Source organism: Petaurus breviceps, unplaced genomic scaffold, assembly GCF_028583685.1.
Source record: "Petaurus breviceps papuanus isolate PSGF00001 unplaced genomic scaffold, PetGlider_PUasm1.0 207, whole genome shotgun sequence".
In the NCBI taxonomy this organism is placed as follows: domain Eukaryota; kingdom Metazoa; phylum Chordata; class Mammalia; order Diprotodontia; family Petauridae; genus Petaurus; species Petaurus breviceps.
The window spans coordinates 24590309-24618187 of NW_027185850.1; the positions used below are offsets into that span (position 1 = coordinate 24590309).

Below are 27879 nucleotides of genomic sequence, written 5' to 3' on the forward strand. Positions count from 1 at the left end.
CAAGCCACCACTAGGCTATGATAACAGTACAAGTATGATATGGGCCTGCAGCAGGGGGGCAGCTGTGAAGGGAGGAAGGGCTACAATGGAGAGAACTTAGGAAGGCAAAACAGACAGGCCTTGGCAACAGACTGGAAGTGGGGGATAGGAGGGTGAAGAGTTGAGGATGCCACCTAGGTTGTGAGGCCCTGAGACTGGGAGAGACAGTCAGTGCAGTTTGGGACATGTGGAGTCTAAGATAATTCAGGACATCCACTTTAAGATGTTCAACAGGCAGTTGGACATACAAAATTAGAGGTCAGTGGAGAGTTAAGGCTGGAAAAGCAAATCTGAGAATCATCAGCATAAACCTGACAACTGTATGCATGTGAACTGATGAGATATCACCACTTGAAATAGTAAAAAGGGAGTGGAGGGAGAAGAAGGCTCAGGATGGAGGCCTGTAGGGCAGTTTCCAGAGGGGGCTGTGAGCAAAGAGCTTTGTAGACCAGAATGTGCTCTGTAGATAGAAGCTATTATTCATGAGAAGATTTCAAAATAAATTTTATTAATACTTATTCAGATTGCCTAAATTGCTCCCACCCTTCCCTACTTCCCTCCCCAGGGGTCATCCCTTATTACAAAAAGAAAACAAAAGAGATCAGAAAAAGCCATAAAACTAATTAATGTATTGAAAAAGGCTGAAATACGTATGCAATGTTCCACATCTGCAGACCTCTCTCTCCACATCATGCAAAGGAGTGAGGGGAAGTGCCTTCTTTGTGAGAAATTTAAAGTGAAAACTGCATAGTTCTGTGTCGCAGCAACATAAGCCCACCACAGTATTATTCAGAAATAATAGTGATAAGCTATTAGCTATAATAGTGATAAGCAGAGAAGGGACAAACTGCATGAATCAATACCAGAAAATACTACATTGAATTCTGCCAACCTATGCAAACTCTGCATTTACCCACTGAAGAGAACAATGCAGCTCAGTGAAAAATCCAGTACCAAACTGGAGCCTGGGGAAGGGAAGGAGGAGGCCTGGGAAGTTAAAACGGTGTCTTTTCTAAGTTAGAGAGCAACTCAACAGCAGATCAAAGCAGCCCTTGGAATATCCCTTTCTATACAAAGATCATCTCTCCTGGATGGTGCCTAGTTATTCACAAGCAAAGAAAAACAAAGGCAGCAGGAACACAAGATAAAGAGGAAGGATATCTACTTTTCTACAGCCATACCTAGAAAGTCTCTTCTGCAGGCTATTTTGCAAATGACAAACATTTCCTGTGTGACTTTAGGTACCGATACTACCTCTTTGAGCCTCAATTTCCTTACCTGCAAAATGAGAGGTCTGAATGACACTGGTCTCTAAAAGTACGCTGTAAGTATGCTGGCCCTGTGCCCCAGGATCAAGGTCTCTGGAGAGATCTTACTCTGAATACTGTACTTACGTACACGTGATTATTCATAAGGAAAATGAGACTTCTGCAGGTTGTCATCTTTTTTTAAAAACCTGCCTTTTATTCTTTGGTTATTTTTAACAATAATTTTTTTTTTAATTTGAATTCCAAATTCTCTCTCTCTATCCAGCTCCTCCCTCCACCCATTGAAAAGGCAAGCAATTTATCAATTATACATGTAAAATCACATAACGCTATTTCCATAGTAGCACCTTACGAAAAAAATTAAGTGAAAAAATTATGTTTCAGCTGCCACTCAGAGTTCATCAGTCCTCTCTACTAAGGTGGACAGCATAATTTATGAGTCCCTGAGAATTATCTTGGATCATAGTATTAATCAGAGCAGCTAATCTAATTAATTCAGATCATCCTATAATACTGCTGTTACTGTGCACAATGATCTCAACATAAATCTTCCCAGGTTTTTCTAAAAGCACGCTGATCATCATTTCATACAGCACGACAGCGTTCCACCACAATTAGATATAGCAACTTGTTTAGTCATTCCCTAATTGATAGGTACTCCCTCAATTTCTAATTCTTTGCCACCACAAAAAGAGCTGCTACTAATATTTTTGTACATATGGGTCCTTTTCATTTTTTCTTCGAGATACAGATTGAGTTGTGGTACTGTTGGGTAACAATTACAGAGCCCTTTGGGCATAGTTTCAATTCTCCATAATGAGTGGAGTTCAAAAAACAAAAAATAAATAAAACTCCACCAACTCCATCAATACTCATTTTTCCACACCCCCTCCAACATTTTCCATTAGGTTAAGCAAATCTGATAGGTGTGAAATGGTACCTCAGAATTGTTTTAATTCTAATCAGTGGTGATTTAGAGCATTTTTAAATATTACTATAGATAGCTTTGATTTCTTCTTTTGAAATCTGCTTGTTCATATCTTTGACCATTTATTGATTAGGGAATTCCTCGTATTTTTATAAACTTAAGTCAGTTGTCTAAATATTTAAGTAATGAGGCCCTTAGAGAAATTTGCTGTAAAAATTTTTTTTCCTATTTCCTGCTTTCTTTCTAATCAGTTTTGTTTGTGCAAACCCTTTTTAACTTCGTGTAAACAAAATATATCCATTTTCCCTCCTGTGATCCTTTTTCTTTTTTGATCACAAATTCTTCCTTTATTATCCATAGACCTGACAGGTAAAGTTTTCCATGCTCCTCTAATCTGCTTATGGTATCACCCATTATATCTAAATCATGTGTCCACTTTGACCTTATCTTGGTATATGTGGTATGAGATGTTAGTTCATGCCTCGTTGTGTTCCAGTTTTCCCCAACAGTTTTTGTTCCACTGTGAGTTCTTGACTCAAATCTTTGGGTTTATCAAACACAACATTACCACAGTCATTTACTACTTATCATATACTGTATATCTCATCCAGAGGTGGCCTCGAAGAATCAAAATTCTTTTAAGGGTATTTGTTCTGCGAAGTATGGATTCAGTCAAAGGGACACACTTGAGGACCTAGAGGGCTACATGTGGCCTCAAGGCCACAGGTTCCATACCCCTGAAATTCCACTGATCTACCACTTTCTCTTAGGCAGAACCAGATTCTTTTGGTGATTTTTGCTTTGCAATTTAGTTTGAAATCTGGTCACCTTCCCGCAGTTTTTTTCATTGATTTCCTTCTTAACCTTTTGTTCTTCCAGATGAATTTTATTATTACTTTTTTTAGCTCTATAATTCTTTGGTAGTTTGGTTAGTATGGCACTGAAGAAGTAAATTACTTTAGCAAAATTGTCATCCTTATTATACTGGCTCAGCCTACCCATTAGCAATTCATATTTCTGAAGTTGTTTAGATCTGGGTTATTTAAGAGTTTTCCACTAGCAACCCCTTCCAAGCTTCTTAAACTGTGGGGTCTCAACCCACAGTTTAAGAAGCACTGGTTTAGATTAAGTCTTTGTGTGAAAAGTGTTTTGTAACGACATTCATATGATTCTTGGATTTGTCTTAACAGATTAACTTCCAAGTTATCTTATATTGTCTGCAGCCATTTTTAATGGAATTTCTCTTTCAACCTCTTCTTTTTTTTTTTTTTTAAAGCAATTGGGGTTAAGTAACTTGCTCAAGGTTACACGGCCAGGTGTTTCTGGGTGTGGTGATGAGTATCTGAGCCTGGATTTGAACCCCAGGTCATCCCGACACTGGGGCCAGTGCTCTTACTCTCTGAGCCACCTGGCCGCCCCTAAGCAATTGGGGTTAAGTAACTTGCTCAAGGTTACACGGGCAGATATTTCTGGGTGGGTGCTAAGTGTCTGAGACCAGGATACGATCCCAGGTCATCCCGACACACTGGAGCCGTGCTCTTACTCACTGTGCTACCTGGCCACCCCTCTTTCAACCTCTTCTTGCTGGGTTATGTTGGCAAAATACAGAAATACTGATGATTTATATGGGTTTATTTTGTATCCTGCAACTTTGCTAAAGTTTTTGTAAATTGATTCTCTAGGGTTCTCTAAGTATATCATTATGTCATCTGCAGAGAATGATAGTTTAGTTTCCTCACTGCCTATTATTCTTTCAATTTCTTTTTGTTTTATTACTATAACTACTAACTGCTAGTACAATACTGAATAGTGATGATGACAAGACATTCTTGTTTCACCCCTAATTTTACTGGGAAGGTTTATAGTTAATCCCCATTACAGATAATGCTTGCTCTTGAGTTTAGGTAGATACTACTAATCATTTTAAGAAAAGCACCATTTTGGGGCGGCTAGGTGGTACAGTGAATACAGCACCGGCCCTGGAGTCAGGAGGTCCTGAGTTCAAATCCAGCCTCAGACACGTAACACAAAAACTAGCTGTGTGACTTTGGGCAAGTCACTTAACACCAATTGCCCCTCCAAAAAAAAAGCATAAAGAAAAGGACCATTTCCTATATTTGTGCTGTACTTTGTCAAAAGCTTTTTCTGCATCTACTGAAATGATCATATGATTTTGTTTTTGTTGTTGATAATGGTCAATTATGCAAATAGTTTTCCTAATATTGAACCAGGCTTGAATTCCTGTTATAAATCTCACCTGGTCATAGTTATATCCTTTATGATGTATTGCCATAATCTCCTTGTCAGTACATTATTTAAAATTTTTGCATCAGTATTAGCAAAACTGGTCTACAGTTTTCTTTCCTTTGTTTTTATTCTCCCTGGTTTAAGTATCAAAACTATATTTGTATCATATAAGGAAACTGATAGGTCTCCTCCTTTGTCTGTTTTTCCAAACAGTTTATATAGTATTGGAATTAATTGTTCCCTAAGTGTTTGATAGAATTCACTTCTGAATTCATCTGGTCCATTTATGACGTTCAATTTCTTTTTCGAAGACAGGGTTAAATATTCTAATTCCTCTTCTGCTAATCTGGGCAATTTATATTTTTGTAAATATTCATCCATCCCACTTAGATTGTCAGCTTTATTGACATATAATTGGGCAAAATAGTTCCTAATAATTGCTTTGATTTCATCTTCATTGGTGGTGCACTGATTCCATTTTTGATACTAGTAATTTGGTTTTCTTTTCTTTTTTAAAAATCAAATATTTTATTTTTCCCCCATAAAACCAGATCCTCATTTTTCTACTTTTAATTTTATTACTATTTCCTTTAATTTTCAGGATTTCTATTCTGGTGTTTCAGGATTTTGAATGTTTCTAGGTTTTTTTTAGTTGCATGCCCAATTTATTGATCTGGTCTTTCTTTTACTGATGAAGGTGGTTAGAGATAAGATTTTCCCCTAAGTATTACTTTGATTGTATCCCATAAATTTTGGTATGTTATCTCATAATTGTCATTCTCTTTAATGAAATTATTGACTATTTCTAAGATTTACTATGTGACCCATTCATTCTTTAGGATTGGATTAATTTCTAATTAATTTTTAATCTATGCTTCCAAAGTCATTTATTGACTTTTACATTTATTTTTAAAATTTAATATTTTATTTTCCCCAATTACATGTAAAAAAAATTTAACATTTGTTTTTTAGAATTTTTGAGTTCTAAATTCTCTCCCTCCCTCCCTTTTCCCTCTCATTCAGAAGGCAAGCAATTTAATATCAATCATACTTGGGCTGTCATGCAAAACATATTCATGTTAGTCATGTTGTGAAAGAAAACACACAAATAAAACTGAAGAAAAATAAAGAAAAAGTTAGCTTCAAACTACATTTTTACTCCATCAGTTTTTTCTCCAGAGAGGGATAGAATTTTTCATCCTAAGTCTTCAAAATTGTCTTGGGTCACTGTATTAATAAGAATATAGCTAAGTCATTCATAGTTGATCATCATAAATTATTATTCTCCTGGTTCTGTTCACTTCACTTTACATCAGTTCATAGAAGTCTTTCCAAGTTTTTTTCTGAGAGCATCCTGATTTCTTTTAGTATTCCATCACAATCATATACAACTTGTCCAGCCATTCTCCAGTTGTAATTCTTCGCCACTGTAGCAGCAAGCACCCCAAGCGTCCTCAGGATGGCTGCCCATACAGGTTCTTGGATCTGCTTTGATAAAGGAAAGCAACTCAAAATGGGTTAACAAGCTTACTTTAATCAGTCAGATATGTATCATTTACCTAGTTCAGGGGAAAGAGGTCAGCACCCTGAACTTCAAAGTATACAGGCAGAATTATCAAGACAGAGAAACAGATCAACTGTCTAACCATTACATCCATACCAAACAACATCTGGGTTTCAAAGCTGGGAGGCTCTGGACAACGGCTTTCCAGAGTTTCATCTGATCAAATCACAGAACACTTCTCAAAGTGAGCCCCAAAACAAAGCTACACATCAGGGCTTATATAGCCTTCTCCTGGCTCAGAGAATGTAACAACCTTATTGACTCACTGGCCAATCAAGAAGTATCTACTGAAAAACAAGCCTCCCACCCCAGGCTCCAGGTGCACTTTAGCCTAGGGGCAGGGAAGATCTTAAAAATTTACATTCCCATTACAACCATGACTAAAAGAGCTGGTATAAATATTTTTTGTACATAAAGGTCCTTTTCCTTTTTGCTTTTTAGCTATTTGGGATACAGACCTAAAAGCGGTATTGCTTAGTCAAAGGGTATATTCATGGTTTTATAGCTCTTCGGGCATAATTCCAAATTGCCCTCCAGAATGGCTAGATCAGTATACAGTCTTACCGACAATGCATTAATGTCTCAATTGTCCCACTTCCCCTCCAACATTTGTCATTTTCCTTTTCTGTCATATTAGCCAATCTGAGAGGTGTGGGGTGGCGTAATGGTAATAGAATTTGAACCCCACAATGGGATAGACTTTTTGACATGCTGAGAGGGGGTTGAACTGTAAGGAAGTGGTGCTGTGTATAGAGGGAGGCACAAACTGAGAGAGACCAGAAGAACTTCTGGGAGCCAGCATCTGAAGGCTGAATTGAGAACTTCTGAGAAATGAGAAGAGAGGAGAACTGGGAGGAAGTATGACTGTGGTGCCGGCACTTTGTTTTGATGTTACTTTGTCAGATTCATCTGCTGATGGAGGACGTTGCTGTAGTTGCAGAAGTTCTGAAAGCTTGCTGTTGGTTCAGAGGCCCTGAAAGAGGATTTTCTTGTTGCATGTTTACAGAAATCCTGGAGGAGGTTCTTGCTGATGTTTTCAGGGGACCTGGGACTGTACTGATGATTCGTGCTGATTCCTCAGACCTTGTGAAGTTGATTTCATAGACAGAGAATAAATTGATGAGGGCACTAGCAATGTATACGTTTGTTAGTGTCTTTGTTGAGCTGTGTCTTCCCAGGAACAGAAAGTGCTGAGATCTTGCCTCAGGTCAAGATGAAAAAAAGACCTCTCCTTGGGTACTGAATGCTGTGATGATACTGTAGCCTAGTAGTGACCTAGGTGTGGATGGCCTTTGTGCCTTCCACTGCCCCTTAAGAGGGTGGTGATGGATGTTATTGTGATTCTGTTGTGATCCAGGGGTGGAAAACTTTTGGCCTTTTTACTTTGTGACTGACCAAATGAATGTACTTTGTTTATGATTGGAAACTAATCTCTTTGAGAAAAGAGAAGACTTTGTGATTGACTAAATGAATGTAGTCAATTCAGAGGTGGAGTACTTTAACTTTTGTACTTTGTGATTGAATTGAGGACTTACTAAATGATTGAGTTACTCTGTATTTTGATTTTCTCTTTTCTGTGAATGTTTTGCCTTAATTTATTACTGAATAAATGGGGAGTTTACTATGCTCATAATCCGAACCCTGGAAGTTGCTTTTGCTTTGGCCTTACAGGTGGTACCTCAGAGTTTTAATTTGCATTTCTCTAATCAGTAGTGATCTCGAGCATTTTTTCATTTAACCAGATAGCTTTAATTTCTTTGTCTGAAAACTGCCTGTTCATATCCTTTGATCATTTATCAATTGAGAAATGGCCCTTTTTTCTAAAAATCTGACTCAGTTCTCTATATTTTTGAGAAATGAGGTCTTTACGAGAGAAACTTGCTGTAAGAATTTTTTTAGTTAGGATTACTATGTATTTTCCTCCATCCTATTTTCTCTTACTCTTTTTACTCTATCCATTTTCAAAGGTGTTTTGACTCTTTTACCTCCCCAAATCCATGAGCCCCTGCCCCTTCTCTAATTGCCTTCTCCTCCTACTTTCCTGTATGGTAAGAGAGATTTCAATACCCAATTGAGTGTGTATGCTATTCTTTCTTTGAGACAATTCCAATGAGAGTAAGGTTGGAGTGCCACCTCCCCAACTCCCCCATCTTCCCCTCCACTGTAAAAGTTCTTTCTTTTATGTCAGATGATTTAGTTCATTCTACCTCTCAATTTCCCCTTCTCCCAGTGCATTCCCCTTTTTTGCCCCTTAATTTTATTTTTTCAGATAATCATCCCATCATACTGAATTCCCACTCATGCCCTCTGGCTATGTATATTCCTTCTAACTTCCCTAATAATGAGAAGGGTTTTAGGAGTTACAATTATCAGTTTTCCATGTAAATGTCCAATTCAACCTTACTGAATCCTTTATGATTCCTCTTTCTGGTTTACCTTTTTATGCTTCTCTTGAGTCTTGTATTTGAAAATCAAATTTTCCATACAGCTCTGGTCTTTTCATCACGAATACTTGAAAGTCCTCTTCTTTGAATGTCCATTTTTCCTCCTGAAGGATTATACTCAGTTTTGCTGGATAGGTGATTCTTGGTTGTAATCCTTGTTCTTTTGTCTTCCAGAATATTATGTTCTAAGTCCTCCAGAGAATCCTTTAATGTAGAAACTGCTAAATCTTGTGTTATTCTTACTGGTTCCATGATATTTGAATTATTTCTTTTTGGCCACTTGCAATCCTTAACCTGAGAGCTCTACAATTTAACTATAACATTCCTGGGAATTTTCATTTGGGAATCTCTTTTGGGACGTAATTGTTAGATTCTTTGTATTTCTATTTTACCCTTCTGGTTCTAAGAAATCAGGGTAGTTGTGTGTGTGTGAGTATGTGTGTGTGTGTGTGCGCGCGCGTGCGTGCTTCCTTTTTTTTTTTTGGCAGGGGGAAGGCAAGGCAATTGGGGTTAAGTGACTTGCCAAGGTCACACAGCTAGTAAGAGTGTCAAGCGTCTGAGGCCGAATTTGAACTCGGGTCTTCCTGACTCCAGAGCCAGTGCTCTATTCACTGCACCACCTAGCAGCCCCATGGGTATTTTTTTTTTAATAATTCTCAAAATAAGATCTCTAGCCTCTGGTTTTGTTTTGTTTTAATCATGGCTTTCAGGTAGTCTAATAAATCTTTTTTTAAAGAACTTTTTTTTCCTCAATTACATATAAAAACTTTTTTTTAACTTTCTTTTAAATTTTAAGTTCCATATTCCCTCCTGCCCTGGCTTCTCCTTGAGAAGGCATGTAATTTAATATACTTAGTCTATTAATTCTTTTTTTATAATGTTATTTTTTTTTCCAATTACATGTAAAGACAAATTTTAACCTTCATCTTTAAAAAATTTTGATTAAATTTTCTGCCTCCTGAAGACAGTAAGCAACACGATATAGGTTATATATATATATATATATATAAAATATGCAATCATATAAAACATTTCCATATTAGTCCTGTTGTGAAAGAAGAAACAAACCTAAAAAAAAAACCACAAGAAAGTAAGGATAGTATGCTTAGATCTACATTCAGACTCCATCAGTTCTTTCTCCAGATATGAAGAGCATTTTCCTCGTGAGCCCTTTGGAATTATCTTAGATCACTGTATTGATGAGAATAGCTAAATCATTTATAGCTAAATCATCATATAATGTTGCAGTTACTGAGTACAATATTCTTCTGGTTCTGCTCACTTCCCTTTGTATCAGTTCATGTAAGTCTTTGGGATACAGACCTAGTAGTGATATTGCTGGATCAAAGGGTATGCAGTTTGATTACCCTTTGAGCTTAGCTCCAAATTGCTCTCAAGAATGGCTGGATCAGTTCACAACTCTTCCAATAGCGTATCAACGCCCCAAATGTCCCACATCCCTTCTCCAACATTCATCATTTTTCTTTTCTGTCATATTAGCCCATCTGTTAGGCATGAGGCAGTACATATCAGAGTTGTTTTAATTTGCATTTTTCTAATCAATAATGATTTAGAACATTTTTTCATATGCCTATAGATAGCTTTTATTTCTTCACCTGCAAACTGTCTTTTCATATCCTTTGACCATTTATCAATTGAGGAATGACTTGTATTCTTATAAATTTGACTCAGTTCTTTATATGTTTGAGAAATGAGGCCTTATCAGAGATATCTGATATAAAAATTGTTTCCCAGCTTTCTGTTTTTCTCCTGATCTTGGTTGCACTGGTTTTGCTTGGGCAAATTTTTTAATTATCCATTTTGCATTAATCCAAAATTATCCATTTTGCATTAATCCAAAATTATCCATTTTGCATTTTGTAATGCTCTCTATCTTGTTTAGTCATAAAATTTTCCCTTCTCCATAGATCTTACAGGTAACCTATTCTATATTCTCCTAATTTGCTTATGGTATCATCACCTTTTATGTCTAAATCATGTACCCATTTTGACTTTATCTTGGTACATTCCTATTTTCTGCAATATTGTTTTCCAGTTTTCCCAGAAGTTTTTGTCAGATAGTGAGTTCTTCTCCTAGAAGCTGGGATCGTTGGGTTTATCAAACACTAGATTACTGTGGTCATTTACTACTGTACCTTTTTATGTACCTAATCTATTCCTGTAATCCCCCACTCTATTTCTTAGCCAGCACCACATAGTTTTGATGATTACTGCTTTATATCTGGTCCCATTCAACGTCTCCCTTACTTCTGTTCCCAATGTAATCCCCTTTCTCACCTCTTAATTTTTTTTCTATCATTCCATCAAAGTCACCTAATATATCCTCACCCTTCGTCTATATAGAACTCCTTCCAATTGAACTAATAGTTACAAGAATTACAAGTTAACTTGTAAGTCAACAGTCGTACCACCACCAGTAGCTATTGATGGAGCAGGCAAGCCAGTCTAGCTGAAGTAGCAAGGCACTCTTAAGGAGAGAAAGGAGGGTTAAACCACTGCTCACTGCCACCTTGCCCATAGCTTCCCCTCAGACCTAGAAGAAGACAGCCTAGGACCCTATACTCAAGAGTTCCATGAATCACTAGAGCCCTGTTTGAAGTCAAGGTACCTACTTTCAGCATAACCCCCACAACCATCACCCAGGGGAGCAACCCTTCAGGAGACAAGAACTTGTAACTGCCCCCACAACTGCTACAGTCCCTGTCATCTTATAGCCACAGTTACTAAAGAGACCTGGAAAAGAAAGGTGTCTTTGGCGCTGTTAAACACCTCAGCATCAGAAAAAGATGGTTCTTAAAGAAAATGACAATAAAGATGTTTACCTTGCCTTTGTGCCCTGAGGACCACTGGGGTCTCTCCAATGGATCTGCCACAGAAAACATCCTCCAGGGACTGTCTCCTCCATTAGACTGTGGGTTCCCTGAGAACAGGGGCTGTCTTGCCTTTCCATTTGTATCCCTAATGCAAACAGCAGGGGCTTAATAAATGTTTCTTCATTCACTGAGAGTCAAGAGGGAATGGAAGGAAACAGCCACAAGCTCCTCCCAAGAAAAGCCCTCCCCCTTTCCTTCAAGGCTCAGCTTCTCCAAGAACCCTGCTATGACCCTGACTTCCTCCTTCTGAGCATCTCTGGCACAAATCACAGCCTGACTTCTTTTGTCAGCAAGAGCAGCAGCAGGTCACTTTAAGATCATGCTTTCCATACATCACTGCCCTGAATTCTCACAACACCCCAGGAAGCCAAAGTATCTCAGCCTCAAATGTTCTACTCTATAAGACAGATGTACTAGTAATCTCTCTCACAATATACCCAGAGAAATGGGATTGAATTCCAAAATGCTTTAAGGCCTCAGTTCTATGCAATACTTAACTATAATTAGTAAGTCACAGAAGCAGCATTTATCCCAGTGTTAAGTATTCAGGCTTCCTGCTGCAAACTGCATCATCTGGAGGTTGATGTCCCTGCTGTCCCCCACTTTTATTAACGCAAGGCTTTCTCACAATCATATTTAAGCTCAATCTATCCAAATGCAAGCTCAGAAAAGTAACCAGAGTAAGGCCATTGTCATATAAAGTATCTCGCAAATGTACCAATATTCAATGAGAAAGAGCAGAGATCCAAACTGAACTGGGGGGAGAAAAAGAGAACAGATTTGCTATTTTGAAATATTTCTTATTCTAAATTAGAAATCCAGGCAAAAGTTATATAGAAGGAGTTAAAGTATCAGTTATGACACAAGGTATTTGGGAACTAGCCTAATAAGACGACTTCAATCAGATCCTTATAATGACTACACAAGGAGTGAGCCAAACGAAAAGAACTGGGATAGCCTCAATAGCAATCAAAAATGTTTTGTTTGCATTTTCTTTAATGTCTGGAGAGATTAACTTTCAAAGAGTTCTAACAGAACAGAGGGAGGAATTAACCAACTTGGGGATCTGCAAACTGTCCCAGTAACTACCTGCCATTCATGAAGAAGCTAGAGACAAGGAAGTGAGCACCTACATCAATCATTGACAAAAATTAATTAGATTTGAACAACCCACTCTCTGCCTAGTTCACAGGGTAAACCAGGTCAATGTTTAATGTGCCTGCACTTCAAACTCAGAACATTTCATTTTCTTCGGCAAAAAAACCTGAGAGTTAAAGTTTCTAAATTCAGTACAATTCATAATTTTCGTACTTGTAGACACAGTGAAGCTGGGCCATAGCCCTCTTAAATACACAAACTCCTCTCAGGCCTCTAAGCTTGCAGGGAAAAAAAATAACACCCAAGTCCATCAGCTCCGGAAAGCTCAGCCCCTACAGTTACAGGGATTGCCATCCCCACTCTGTGCCTCTGGACTGACTATCCCACATTCCCCAAACGTTCTCCCACTTCACCTCAACTTCTACTTGGCTTTCCTGGCTTTGTTCAGGCTCTGAGCAAGGCCTACCTTTATCAAGAAGCCTTTCTTGGTCTCCTCAGCTGCTAACAATTTCTCAACTGAAATGACCTCCTATGTACACTAACTGGTATGTGCAGACACAGTTCTTTGAATGTTGTCTCCTCTAGGGCAGAGATGCTTCTCTGTACCCCAAAAAGCATAGTATGGTGCCTGATGTATAGTAAGCAATTAATGCTTGCTTACAGGTTGACATCACATTGAGCCTTTTCAGCCAGGGGACTGTAATGCGAATGTAAATTTTAAAGATCTTCCCTGCCCCTAGGCTAAAGTGCACCAGAAGCCTGGGGAGGGAGGCTTGTTTTTCAGTAGATACTTTTTGATTGGCCAGTGGGTCAATAAGGTTGTTACATTCTCTGAGCCAGGAGAAGGCTATATAAGCCCTGATGTGTAGCTTTGCTTTTGGGACTCACTTTGAGAAGTGTTCTGTGATTTGATCTGAATTCTGGGAAGCCGTTGTTGAGAGTCCCCCGGCTTTGAAAAACCCAGAATGTGGAAACCCAGATGTTGACTGGGTATGGATGTAATGGTTGGACAGTTTGGAAATCTGTCTACTTGATGTTTCTGTCTTGATAATTATGCCTGTATACTTTGAGGTTCAGGGCGCTGACCTTTTCTCCTGAACAAGGTAAACGATATATGTCTGACTGATTAAAGTAAGCTTGTTAACCCATTTTGAGTTGCTTTCCTTTAACAAAGCAGATCCAAGAACCTGTGGTAGCTGCAAACCCTGAGGACGCTTGGGGTGCTTGCTGCTACAGGGACTGGCCTGAAGAAAAGCATAGAGAGCTGGAAGACCTCAAGCACCTGTGAAGGTCAGTGCAACTGGACTAGAGGAAGATTTCAGAAAAGGAGGGATGTAGGAAATGGTTGAAATGTAGGTCCAGGGCAGCTAGGTGGTGCAGAGAATAGAGTCCCAGCCCTGGAGACAGGAGGACCTGAGTTCAAATCCGACTTCAGACACTTCACACTTACTAGCTGTGTGACACTGGTTGGGCAAGTCACTTACCCCCAACTGCCCCTCCGTCCGAAAGGAAGGAAGGGAGGGAGGGAGGGAAGAAGGGAAGGAGGGAGGGAGGAAGGAAGGAAGGGAAATGTAGGTCCAGAACCCAGGAGAAAACAGAGGTTTGGAGATGGAGTCAGGAAGAGCTCGTTTCCAATCATGTCTCAGACAAAGACTGTGTATGTGTGACCCCCTAGTAAGTCACTTCCCCTCTGAGCCTGTTTGCTCATCTATATGAATGTAATAAACCTCTCAGGGCTTCTGTGAGGCTCAAATGAGACAATGTCTGAAAAGCACTTTATCAACCATAAAGCTATATACATTCAGTGCAATGAGTTATACCATTAACATCCTACAAGCAGGAAAATGCAAATTCCCTGAAGGCAAAAATTATCTGTATATTTCTGGAACCCAACATATGGCAGGTGTTTAATATCTGTTCAATTATTTAACTATACATTCAGTTAGGTTTTAAATCCACTATTTAAAGTAGGTGAATCCTTTTAAAAAAAAAAAAACAATTATCCCTTAATCTGTCTGTTTTGTAAACTCCATTTTCACTTAAATTTGCCAGGCCCATTTGTGTTCACATGACTTAGGACTGAAAGGGGGTTCAGATACCATCTAATTCAAACCCTTGTTTTGTAGTTTTATGGATGAACAGACACAAGCAAGCTCTGACTAAATTAACATAGCCTTGCTGCATTCCAAGACCTGGAGTTTTGTTGAATTTTGTACTGCCTTTAAGCAGCAAATGTCATCAGATCAGCCTTCTTTCCTTTAGGCCATAGCTTTGTTATTTAATCTCTCATAGACTGCTGTCAAGGTTTATTTTTTCTCTGGGCCTCAGCTTCTTCATCTGTAAGTCAAGGAAGAAGTCAAACAGAATGCCATAAAATGGGGAGACTGGAAAAATGGGGGTGCCCTACACAGAAACACACTATTTTGTTAAAGAGGTGAGTTTGGAAGAAAAAATAAACTGTTATGGACATCTTAACGTTGCCATGCCTCGTGGCATTCATAACAAAATTATCACAAGGCAGCTGGCTACAGAGGATTGGTGCCAAGGAGCGAAAAGGGCAGGTAATACAGATCGAAAGCCATGTAGCAATGAGGATTACACCCATAGAAGCTCCTCATCAAGAAGAGAGAAGAGTCAGGAATTGTGGTGTCACCATGGTGAGGGGGGTGATATGGGTGATGAGCCAGCAAGGAAGGCTGGGTCAACTCCTACTGACTAAAGGAAGAGCCCACAGGTCAGAGGAGAACCAGAAGAAAAGAATGTTGTGAAAACTCAGAGGAGAGTAGCCAGGAGAAACTACTGGATAGAGTCAAGCATACTGAGAGGTTGAAAAGGATGAGGTCTGAAAGAAAGACCACTGGATCTGGTGATTAAGAGATCACTGGTCACACTGGAGGGTTTCCTGAGATCTGAAACCAGACTGTAAAGGATTGAAGGATGAGAGGAAAGAAAGTAGAAGCAACGAGCACAGAGAGCTTCATCTAGACATGCAGGAGGCTCAGTGCTGGAGAAAGAAAGACCTGAGTTCAAATTCAGCCTCAAATACTCACTAGCTGTATGACCCTGGCCAAGTCACTTAACCTGTACTTGCCTTAATCTACTGGAGAAGGAAATGACAAACCACTCAAGTATATCTGCCAAGAAAACCCTGTATGGGGTCATGCAGAGTCACACACAAACAAATGACTGAACAACAAATGACTGGAAAGAGGAGGAGAAACAAAAGATCATCAGTAGAGATGGCAAGGTTTTTTAAGGATAGAAGAAATCTGGGCGTGTTTGAAGGCAACAGGAAATAAACCAATAGAGGGAGAGGACTGGATCAAGGGTACTTGTTGAGGGGTTGGCATTGGCAAGGAGACAGGCTACTTCACTGTCAGAGACTAGAAAGGAGCAGAGAGAGTAAAGGATGATGTCCAGGGTTCTCAAGATGAAGGGGAGAAGACAGAGCTCAGTCCCCTCGTTCACGTCTTCAACAGGGTTATTCACTGAATGGGAGTTACCTCACTCAAAGTGAGATCTCAGAAAGACCTCAGCTTAAACAGGCCAAGGTCCCTCACTGCATTCTGGGCCATCTACAGTCGTCATCAGGATCTGTATCTGACCACTGGACCCAGATGGCTTTGGAGGAGAAAGTGAGGCTCCTGACTTTGCACAGCCTTCCCTCACTCAAATCCAATGCAATACAAGTCATGTCATCACCTTCCTGATGTCTCCCTTGAAGAACATAAGACAAACCAACCACACATCCAACCACAAACATTTATTAAGCACCTACTATATGCCAACCACTAAGGACAAAAAAGAGGCTGAAAGACCCTGACCTTAAAGAGCTTACAATCTACTAAAAGCCTCAACTTTCTCAGTAAAGAGTCAAGAGTCAAGTAAGAGGTAGAATAAAGAGGATGTGTGAAAGCCTTGAAGAGAGAAGGTCTGGGGCATGGGGAGAAGAGGAATCAATTAAGGAGAAATAAAAAGACTGATTGGTGGAGGTTAAATAACAAAAATCTGTACTATACTCCAGTTCCATTCAGCAGCCAGTGAGGAGGAAGTGTGAATGGGAGGAAGAATGCAGGGTTGGGATCTGGCTAAATAACAATAAGGCTCAGTGCGAGAAAGCAATCAGAGCAACAGCTGGAGTTAAACTTTGGGAAGGGAATAAAGAGAATGCAGAGGGAGAGGGAAATGCAGAGAAAGTACTAAGGGGCAGAGAGACTGGAGGTGCTGTACAGGTAAAATATGTGTTTAAGAGGGATAAGAAATTATGGTCAGGTAGAGCAATGTCAGAATTTTCCTTGTTGCTATTTTTGTTTTTGATTAAGAAAGCAGAACATTTGTGGCTAATGATGAGATCTAGAATGTGACCATCCTAGCGTGGCTGACATAGGGCATGAAGGTCACGGTGATTTGAGAAGATGGACTAGGAAGGTAAGAGTGTTTGGGAAAACATCAATATAAATTCTGAAGTCCCCTTAAACAAGGACAGGAGGATGGGAACACAGGACACCTAGTACTGAACTCCTTGATAAAGAGGAAGAATGACCTTGGGAGCAGCTAAGACAACAGCCACCAGGGCTTCAACAAGAGTAAACTTCAGAGAAAGAGAGGATGCTGAGAGATGACAGTGAAGGGACAGACCCGCACTGCAGGCTAGGCCCACATCACTGCTCTACTCACTGGGAAGAGCCACCAAGACCCATAGCAGAACCCCCAGATTAAGCATTCTAATTCATTGGTCACCTTTTGCTATCACTAGAGCTAGAAAACTAGATTCCCACCTCTAAATTACCCTCCCTATCCCTTCATTACTTACCTGCCGCCTAGGAATAAAAGTCCCTCCCCCAATTCTTATTCTCATCCCAATATTCCTCAGCCCTCCCTTCCTAACTCTGCCCGCTCCTTCTGCAATGTCCTTTGGAATTCTCATTCCATAATGACTAAATTTCCCTTCTCACACTCCTTCTATTGACCAGCACACACAGATACCTGGCTTCTCCAAATGACACCGGACCTTTGACCATCATCCCCAGCACTGCCTATACCTTCTCCCATCATCCCTCCACCTGGCCCAACCTCTGTCACACTGGTCCTAGAAGGGGAAATGGGATAATTCTTATTTCTAATTACCACTTCCAGCTTCCAGACAATTGCCACCAGCAATTCTTCTTAGAGAGTCAAATGTTGATTGTGAGCAGATTGCAGCACACGAGCAAGAAGAAAGTCCAAAAGATAAAAGATTTTCAAAGAATTATATGACAGGAAAAAGATGGGCTGGTCAAGGGCAAAGGCTGGAATGTGGACAGTCAGAGTCCTCCCTAGTGCTCTCTCAATGTCAGGAGGGAATGAGGAAGGCTATCCTACCCTTCACACACTGGGTAGACCCTCTATCATGAATTCATAGGTAGACATGGGTAAGGGCTGACTGGGTGTGTGACTCTGAGTTCTGGGAGGGCAGGGACCACGCCTAGCAAAAACAGTATTTATTTTATTTCATCAAACATGACCCAGCATAGACAAAGCTTAGTGTCTGCCACCAAACTGAATCCGATCTTATTTCTGGACAGTAAGTAGTCAGTGGGCAGCGTGGATTTGGTCTTATTTCCTCAGAGGCAATGTGGTACAGTGGAATGAGGACTGAATTTGTAGACATGAACTTCCACAGGAATCAAGGTTTCAACACTCCAGATGAGCCTGGGCCCAAGGAGCTTCAGCCAACCACAGACAGCACTATCAGCTTCAGGGTATCCCTGATTGTGGGGAAGGCACTGGTCAGTCCTTTGCTATTTGTGCGAATAATGGTCATCTGTCTAGGGGCACAGATTTTGCTTGTTTGGCTGCTTAAGATATTAAATTGTCAGTGCTCACTACAAACTCTGCCTAGAAGGGATAAATGAGGAGCAGAGACCCAGGGGATGGATAATCCTGATGTTTTGGGCTTCCCATGATGCCGAGCCAGAACTTGCCTTCAGGAAATGATAACATTCTTTTCAGCTGACTCCAGCATTACATTTCAGGTGGAAACAACCAAATTGCTGAATTCTCAGGGTCTTGTCCCCCTTATTTGAAAAAGGCTTTCTCACCATCTGAAATCACAAGGAGACCACAGAAAGCAAAATATCAAAGTGGAAAACCATAGACTTTCATGGTGGGTCGAGTAAGTCACTGCTAAAGCTCCCCCAGGTCCCACCTGGGTATTTCACTGTATTTTTGGATTTGTTTTTAAAGAGCTACAGAGATAACCCTTACTCTACAAGCAGTTCTACCTGCCAAACTAGAACAGTGTGCACTAGTAACAACAGCACAAGATGGAAACGCGAGTTTGAAATTCTTGCTCCAACCCCAACCCCAACCCAGCAGGTGGTTTCCAACTTCAGAAAAGTTCCTTTGGAAACTGGTGTTTGGAAAACAGTGAGCTTGTTCATGTGCAAATGGTATTACAAAGAGTACCAAGAAAGGCCATAAAAGCCTTTTTGGGGAGGAGAAGGGGAATAGTCAACATGGCAAGGCGAAGGCAGGGACTCTGAGCTCTCCCCCAAGCCCCTCCAAATGCCTTTTAAAAATGACTCAATAAATTCACAAAAAAGAGCCAAGAAAAAGCTTTTACAGTGGAGGGGAAAAAAGGTGGAGTGTGAGTGAACCCTACTCTCATCAGAATTGGCTCAAAGAGAGAATAACATACACATGCAATTAGATATAGAAATCTAACTTCCTATACAGCAAAGTAGTGGGGAAGGGGATAAGATAAAGCGGTGTGTGTGACAGAATGGAGGGCAGACTGGGGGAGGAGGCAGTCAGAAGCAAAACACTTCTGAAGAGTGACAGGGTCAAAGGAGAGAGAGAACAGAATGGGGGGAAGGGAGATGTAAGGAAATAGAGTTAGTAATGGTAACTGAAAAAAATTTTAAACCAAGTTTCTCTGCTAAAGGCCTCATTTCCCAAATACATAGAGAACTATGTATGTTCTCTGGCTACATACTTTCCATTATTTATGCCTTTTATTACTGGTTATGTGATAACCTTTGTGTAAAGGGAGATGAGGCCTTACTTGTCATTTACTTTGTTATGTTATTAAATTAAATGCATTAGATCTGTATAGTGTGAACTATCAGATTTCAATGGCAGAGCAAAATAAGGAGAAAATTAGCTTAGGTTTGGAATAAAATAAAGACACCTGGAGGAAAAAAAAGGAAGAAAAAGCATCTGTGTTACTATCTTATCCTTAATTCTAAGACCCACAAGAACAGGTATGAGGTCTGTCCTCAACCTTGTGTCTTTTCCCTCAACCTAGTCTAGTGCACTGCACACAGTAGGCACTTAATAAGTGTTAGCTGATTGTTCTGACTGATGCCTCTAACCCACCCTGTGAGAGTGTGCCTAAAAAGATGTGTTGGGAATGTCCATGAGAGGCAAAGGGGCAGGCCAGGTATATGAGCAATCCCCTGGGGTATGGGGGGGGGGGTGTCACAGAAAGAAGGAGATACTGAACTGATGGAGGGCCCAGTGTCTGGATACTTCAGGACAGTCTGCAGCTGACTGCTAGGACGCTCAGTATCCTGCAGGGAGGGCCTGTCTTGGGCCCCAGGAAAGCTCCTTGCTTTTTCTGTTTCCATTTCTAAAAGTCTGTGATACTCTTCTCTGTTTCTGACCAGGAAACAGGGAAAAGAGAAAATTTCTAAGTCGACTTTCTGATCATCTCACTAACCTAAAAGAAACTTAAAATATGGCACTTGTGAAATGTCAAAGGTTTTATGGGAGTAAAAGCCTTAGCGGGGATCAAAGAGGATGGCCCTGGTGCCCGGCCCATCAATGTGGTCCTCAGCACCAACAGGAAGTTGTAGAGGTTACCTTCTGAGGGCTGCTTCAAAAGAGTCAGTTTCAATGAAATTTAAGGAACACTAGGGGGTCTATCTACTAGATCCAAGACCCCATGCCAAACACTAGTCAGACTGCTGGACTGACTAGGTACTAAAAAGAGAAAATAAGGCACAGGTCCACCCCTCCAGACAGCCTAAACCTCCCTGAAGCCCAAACAGCTCCTTGCAGGAAGGAGCCCACACAGCAGACAATGGCCAAGTTGATAAGGAAAGAGCACCAGACAAGAGTCAAAAGACCTGGGCTATAACACTCACTGGCTATGTAACCCTAGGTAAGTCACACTGTCTGAGCCTCAATTTCCTCATCTGTAACATGAGGATAATAATAGTGCTTTCTGAGGAAGTTGTTTGAAATAATTCAAATAATTCCTCAAACAGAGCTATTTGAAATAATTCAGGTCAAATAATCTGCAAACTTTGGCCTTCAGTTATTACTTTATCATCTGTGAGACAGTTTTTTAAAATCCAATTCTATTTTACTTTCAGTTCCAAATTCTCTCCCTTCTCCCTTCCCCTTCCCGACCACAGTTCTCTCAACTGCAAAATGGGGATAATACCTGCACTCCCTGTCCTAGTGAAGAACAAATGAGGTAGCATACGAAGTGCTGCAATAAAAACCAAAGCCAATGCAACCCCAAAGACACAGCTGGAAACAATCTGGACACTTCAATGTGGCCGAACGACATGGAATTCAGGAAATTCCAAGTCAAAGCAAAGCAAGAGAGCTCTTTCAGGCAGCCTCCAAGGTTGCTTCAAGGAGAAGGGAATGGAGCGAGGGTGTGGGTGTTGTCTCTCTGGGCAGTGATGGGGGATTTCAGTTTGAAGCTCAATCATTCCAACACTGTTCTTTTCTGGTCCAAACTGCTTGTGTTTAGAAACATGATATTCATCTCACAAATGTCATTTGCTGCAGGAAAGGAAGCTCCCACTTTGTGTTCTTCTCCCAAATTATTATATCTTGCTGCAGGAAGAGAAGCTGGCTTCTCTGGCTGGGCTGGAATCCATTCCAGTTCTGCCTGGGATCAGGACAGAGAACTGGAAAGGACTCCATCTAGGTCACTTTGCTAGTTTTGCAGATGAGGAAACTAGGGACATTGATCTACCCAAGGTCACACCACTAACTGGGTGGAAATGAGAAGAACTGGGTGGAAATGAGAACAACTGCATTTAACATCTGTGCCACAGCAAGGAAGAAAGTCAGGCACAGGCTGCTATTTAGTCCCAGTGGGCACTCCAGTGCTATCCTGAAGGGTGAGCAGCCACCAAAATGACCCCTGGCCATCTGCCCCCCCCCCCCCCCCCCCCCCCCCCCACCTCTTGCTCTGGGAGCAGCAATCAAACTCATGCCCATTCCTGGAAAGAACATTCCTGCCATCTATCCTCCAACCCCACTGCTATATCTGCAACTTCCCAGGCACAAATCACCCTCCTCCCTGATCACTCCCCTACTGCACCCCCTAGAATGTAAGCTCGGGAAGGGGGGCAGGGGGCAGTGGGAGAAAGAGAAGGACGATCTCAGAATCTTTTATAGTGTACACACAGTTCCTGGGACATAGGAAACATTTAATATATGCTTCTTCACTTTTTACATGCACCCCAGATTTGGGTAGGGCAGATTCCAAAGGAATCCAAAGAAAGGATAGGGAGAATTCTGGGACCTAGAAGTCTACAGGGGAAAGCAGTGAAGCGGAGGCAGAAAACTTGCAAGACTCAAAATCTGAAGACAAAGGCAAATAACTCCAGCGAAGAGTGAAAGTGGCAATGATCCAAAGAGATCATATACAGGGAACTGATCAATGAACTCAGCTCTTAAAAAGGTATGTACAGAGGTGCAGCCAGGTGGTGCAGTGCACAGAGCACCAGCCCTGGAATCAGGACAACCTGAGTTCAAATCTAGCATCAGACCCTTGATCCTTACTGGGTGACCCTGGGCAAGTCACTTAACCTCAACTACCTCTAAAAAAAACCAATAAATATAGCTAGAAAAATAAAAAGTACTTATGGGAGGAAAAAAAAACAAGAAAGCAAAATAATGAGAGATAATAATAAGAACATTATAATGTGGCTCTGGTCTGTCAGAATTCAGAACAAGCTGAGGCTGGAAAAGACGTCAAGGACAAAAGGGGCTGGTTTTGTTTAAGTCCAAACTTTATCTCACTTCCATTTTCTCTGCTAAGAACGATGACCTTTTGGTAGTGACAGAAGCAAAAAGACTAACATCATCTTGACACCCAAAAGCAGGGGGCTGTCCCTGTTGGATTCCAATCATCTGACCAATAAGAACTGTATCCTCAGGTCTGGAAACAACTGGTAGATAGGATTGTTAAACCAAAGTCAGTCATATCTTTAAGACTGTGGAGAAATACACAACATAATAAGTCTGGAGAAGAGTGAAGGTCTCCAAACTATAAATCAGTAAGCTTGAGTTTGATTCCTAGGAAAATCCCAGAATAGATCATCAAAGAGATGACTGGTGAATATGAAGAGGCAGCCTGGCCTCAGCGAGAGAAGGTCCCAGCTGACTAACCCCATCTCCTTTTAGGGTTATTCAATTCATAAAGCACAAGGGTAAACTAGAGATTTAGTTTAACTAAATTTTAGCCAGGCATTTGATAAAGTATCTGGTAGTACTCTTATGAGGATGAAAAGCTAAGTGCCCTAGAGTTGGCAGGATGACAGGTATTAATGTCCTGAGCAAATGCATTGACTTCTAAGACCATGGAAAGTAAAACGGCCACACCCAATGACAAGGTTCTGGTCACAGTACTCCCAGAGTCTAATTCAACCAGGGCTCTCTGGGTGCCAATGAGAAGTCCAGGGCCACCAATTTTTGAAGGGAGAGAGGAAGAGAAGGGAGGGATGGAGGGGGAAGAGGGAGAGACAGGGAGAGAAAGCAGCATTTATCAAGTGCCCTGGGTGCTACCGTAATCCCTATCTGCAGCTGAGGAAAGGCCCAGTGCCCTATCCACTATGCCACCTGGCTGCCTCACAATCTCATGACATTATATGTTGTGTCATATTATCTTAAGTAGCCAAATGAATCACCATCCTGGCGCTAGCCAGGGCCTTTAAGAGCATCAGGAGACAAAAGGGCACAATCCCAAGACCACTGGGGTGGAAATCAGTATTCTACAGCCTACCAGGGCTACTCTGGGAAAAAAGCACCTTGTAAACTGCCCAGAGCTATAGAAATGTCTTACTGATCCAGACCTCCTCTCCAGGCTTCTCCCAATATTAGAAAGGAGTTACCATGTGACAGGGACCTCTCTTTGTATCTCCAAGGCTTCACACAGAATAAATCACAAAACGCTTTTTCATTCTTTCATTTCACATATAGTGAAATGAAGGCCGAAAGACTTTAAACAGCACACCCCAAACCATGTAGTTTGTTAAGTCAGGGCTCAAAACCAGGTCTTTCAACTCTGACGTACAAATTCAATGTTTCTTCTCTGATCCTAGGCAGATCCTCCCTCTCCTCCTCGAGACACGTGCCATTAAACAGACCTACAAAGTAGTTCAAGATTTATTCCTCCATAAGCCATGCATTCCTGTCTCCTTCAACACTGATCAGAAAGGTCCAACACGTGCCACTGGGCTCCTAAATCCACTGGGTCCATCTTCTCCCCACAAGTGCTGGCATTTCTGTAACTTGGGCTTGAGGGCAAATATAACACACTGACAACCATTCTACCCCAGCCTAAAATTTTAATGGAGAGAATACTGAAAAGGAAGAAAAATTCTCTCGGACTTCATAAGAACTGGGAGCTCGACTCTCTTGGCAAGGGTGGCCTTTTGGCTTCCTACTCCAGAGGGACTTGAGGGCCACCACATTTGGCTATGGCTGGAATCCACTAACAGGACAAAGAGACACTTGTCAGAGATCTGAAAGCCTGGGGAGGCAGGGGGGAAGCTGCACAAAACAGAGGGGAAGAAGGGTCTTGGCTTTCCACAGACCCTTTCGAGGCCGGTTTTTAGCTCCCTAGCCAAAGCCTACACTTGGGTTGAAGAATATTTCGATGCCAGCCACAGTACTCTTGACTATAGACCAATGACCGTTCACTCACTAGTTCAGTAAACATTTACTTAGCACCCACTCTGCTAAGGCAAGAAGGCAAGTAAGTAGCAGAGAACAAGGGGACACAGTGATGAAAACTTTACCTAGATTTTATAGACCAGAAGTGGCTAGACAGGTGCAGTAGGATTTCCAGATTATCATCAAAGTTGAGTTTCCACAGATCACCTGATAATTTACCTGAGCCATAGGATTTTCTTATCACTAAAGACCTACCCCACCCAGAGCCTTAGTGTGGCAACCCTGGCCAGGTTCTTAAAGGGTAAAATCTAAGGGAAGCCTAGGCTTGGGCAAGTTCTTACACACTCCCTGAGACAGGATGCCCGCTGTTCAAGAAGTAACCTGGCTAAATATAGACAGAAAAACATAGCAAGAAGTTACTTACCCACAGGGCAAGAGTTTTTCCAACCACAGCAAAACTCAAAAACCATCTACTAAGTTATGGAGGGCTTGCAATCTGTGTTGGAGGAGGATACTGACAAAATTAGAGATCCCTCAAGGTTTGACCTATAGGGTTTACAACTTTTAAGCTGAATATTCACTTTCCTCAGCTGCAGAGATAACTAAAGATAATGGTGAACCACACTAAGCAAAACTTTATTTTTGTACAGACCCTGAATTTCATTGATATAGGGGAACACCCAATAAAGAAACTGCTAATGCAGAAATTTAGCAACCAAGACCAACAAGAAGTATTCAGCAACTTCTCCCCTTAAGAGAGTGGCCTGGAGCCCTGAGAAGTTAAGTGTGCCCAAGGGCACAGAGCCACAAAGTTGCAGATTCAGTACTTGGATCCAGGTTTCCCTGACAGAGGCCCTCACTGCATCCCCCTGTCTCTCTTACAGGGCTGGAAACATTTAGCCTACCGTATGTGATTTTGCAAAGCTTAAAATTCAACTTAATGAGCATTAACAGGATCTCTCTAATACTAATAAAATCACAGCTTGGAATTTTCTGTCTCTCCAGGTCACCCTAGTTTCTTATCCTTCTTCTCTACCTTTGGCCCCCATTTGACTCTGAGCACTCTGAGGGCAGAACCTCCAGTATTTCTTATGATTCTATCTCCAGGGCCTAACAGAGAACAAGCCAGTCCAAGATTTGGTGACTCTGGACAATCAACTTAATAACACCACATCCCCATCAGGCATTTACAGAGCTCTTTAAAGTCTGCAAAGTGCTCTGCCTCCATTACTTCATTTGAGCCAAACAATAACCCTGTGGGCTATGTCTATTATTATCCCCATTTTACAGGAAGAAACTAAGGCTTAGGAAGGCTACCACAGTAAGATGACTAGCCTCCTGAAGACTTTCCTAGATCATTAAGTACCCCAGCTCCTCTCTCTTCCAGGACCTCACTGCTATTACTAATAATCGGAGCAAAGTACCATCAAACAGCACCATTCGCCTTTTAGGGATGCTCTCTCCTCCCTAGCACAACTACCCATTTCTAAGGGGGGTGGGGAGGATTAGAAAAGGAGGCATTATACAGAAATTAAGGGACTTGCCCACTGCTAGAAATCTGTGTCAAAGACAGTAAGGAAAAGTGAGACAACCACGTGAGTTTCAGGGACAAAGGGGGCCTCGTCCAGACTCATTTTGGACCCAGGAGGGGGCTGACTGCCCACGATAAGGACCCCAGTCCCAGTCTGACACTCACAGACTGAAGACCACGACCACCCTCCACCACTGGCCCCGGCAGGCAGCACACATCAGCGCAGAGGAAACAGAAACGTCAAACTTTCTCGGCACTCGGGGGCACCAGAGCATCCGGGGCAGGGGAGGCTGTGCCCGGCCGAGCCTCGCACCTCGGAGGGCGAAGTGTCCCGGGAACGCGGCTCTGGGCTGACCTCAGCGCTAAGCAGGGCTCTCCTCCCACAGCAGGGGGCACCGGGCCACTCGGCTCCAGTGACCTTTGGGGGCATCGTGGCGGTCTGGGGAAGCCCGGATCCCCCTTCTCAGAACAAAGCTTTTAAGGAACCAGCTACACCGAAATAAGGTCGTCACCGCCGCCCCCCCCCCCAAGTTCGCGGGCCCAAAGAGAAGAGCCTGAGCTTGGGAGGCTGGGTCCTCGTCAGTTACGTCTTGGGGGAGGGGAGGGCCCCTGAAGGTCAAGGGGTCAGGAGCAGCCCCAGAGGGAGGGGCCCCGTCGCCTCCGAGGTGTCCAAGGTCACGCGCTCCCTCCACGCTCCGCCGACCCCACCTAGACACCCGCCCCCACGGGAATTGGGGTCGGGACTTGGGTTCCCCCCCTCCCCCGACCCCGGGCTCATCTGGATCTCAGGATTCCTCGGGCGTGGAAGGGGCGCAGAGCAACCCTAGAATGGGGGGAGCCCACCCATACGCACATTACACAGATAGGAAGCCTAAGGCGGATGGGCGTGGCCGGGACGTTGAAGTCCACTGTGGGGTGAGGAGGGGGCGCGCACCTCCCCCACAGACAAGTTCTGCTACCCCCGCCCCAAGCCACTCGGAGCCCCGCCCGAGCCGGCAGGCTTCGGGACCCCACCCCACGCCCACGCCCGGTCCATAAATCTCGAAGTTCTTGCCTCTTCATTGGCCGCGCCCTCACGTCGCCGCTCCTCATTGGCAGGCCGCAGCCAGGCCCCGCCCCCCCCGGCTCGCGCCGAGCCCCCAGCATAGCAACCCCAACTCCCCAGCAACAACCCCCCCCCGCGGGCCGAGCCCCGTCCGGACCCCAAGTCCAAGCCCCGTGTCCGGGCGGGCGGCCTCTTCCTTACCGTGTAGTAAGAGAGCAGCCCCGCGTTGTAGTCCAGCACGAACCAGCGATACTGCCAGCCTTTCATCACGTTGGTCCATTTACTCAGCGGCCCCTCCATGATGGACGCCATCTTGGGAGCCGCCAATGACAACAAACGAGCTGACGTCACGCGCCTATATAGGCTTGAGGCCGCAGGGGCGTGGCCAGGGACGGGGGCGGGGGAGGGCGGGGCCAGTGGATCTGGGGGCGGGGCCCAAGGACAGAAGCCGATGGAAGGGGAGAGGAGGAATGTTAGGGGAGGTCTGGTTTCTGTAGCGCTTTCTGAGATGTTGTTGGGGATTTTTCCCTGTGGGAGGGAGGAATCAAAGTGCAGCATTGCAAATAGCTTCATGAAATTAAAACCCCGGACGCTGGAGTCCGAGGCCTTGAGTTCGAATTTCCCCTCTGTGCTTCCCCAGATAACCTTGGATGTCTCTGAACTTCAGGTCACCCCCTTTCTAAAAGAGAGGAGGTTGGAGGGGATGCCCTGCTTCTAAGGTCCCTTCCAGCTCTAGACCTTAACGTGACCTCCCCCGGGGTGCAATGGAATTAGAAGTTTGTATGGGTGAGACCCGAGTTCAAACCCTTAGGCATTAATACTAATATTGATATCATGCTTTAAGGCCATGGAATTTGATCCTCACAACAACAACCCTGGGATGCTTTAACCCACTTTACAGGCGAACACGGAGG

General features: G+C 42.6%; 1 protein-coding gene and 1 long non-coding RNA gene across 11 annotated transcripts in view; both read right to left on the reverse strand.

Moving 5' to 3' along the window:
- LOC138164988 (oxysterol-binding protein-related protein 9) overlaps positions 1-27299 on the reverse strand; it is a 161575-nt gene extending 134276 nt beyond the window's left edge. For 8 of the 9 annotated variants that reach the window (XM_069093018.1, XM_069093017.1, XM_069093016.1 and 5 more), the window contains exon 1: positions 27167-27299. In XM_069093018.1, the coding sequence (XP_068949119.1) occupies positions 27167-27245 (79 nt within the window). In that variant the 5' untranslated portion in view covers positions 27246-27299. The remainder of the gene's footprint in view (positions 1-27166) is intronic. The other variant, XM_069093022.1, reaches the window with a different exon arrangement.
- On the reverse strand, positions 5619-26929 carry LOC138164990 (uncharacterized). Of its 2 annotated transcripts, XR_011169244.1 has the most exons (4): positions 26774-26929; positions 17610-18565; positions 11334-11469; positions 5619-5970 (listed from the first exon to the last, which is right to left on the reverse strand). It is a non-coding gene; the product is annotated as an uncharacterized lncRNA (long non-coding RNA). The 2 variants fall into 2 exon arrangements; XR_011169245.1 differs by lacking the exon at positions 17610-18565.
- Positions 27300-27879: the final 580 nt, after the last annotated feature.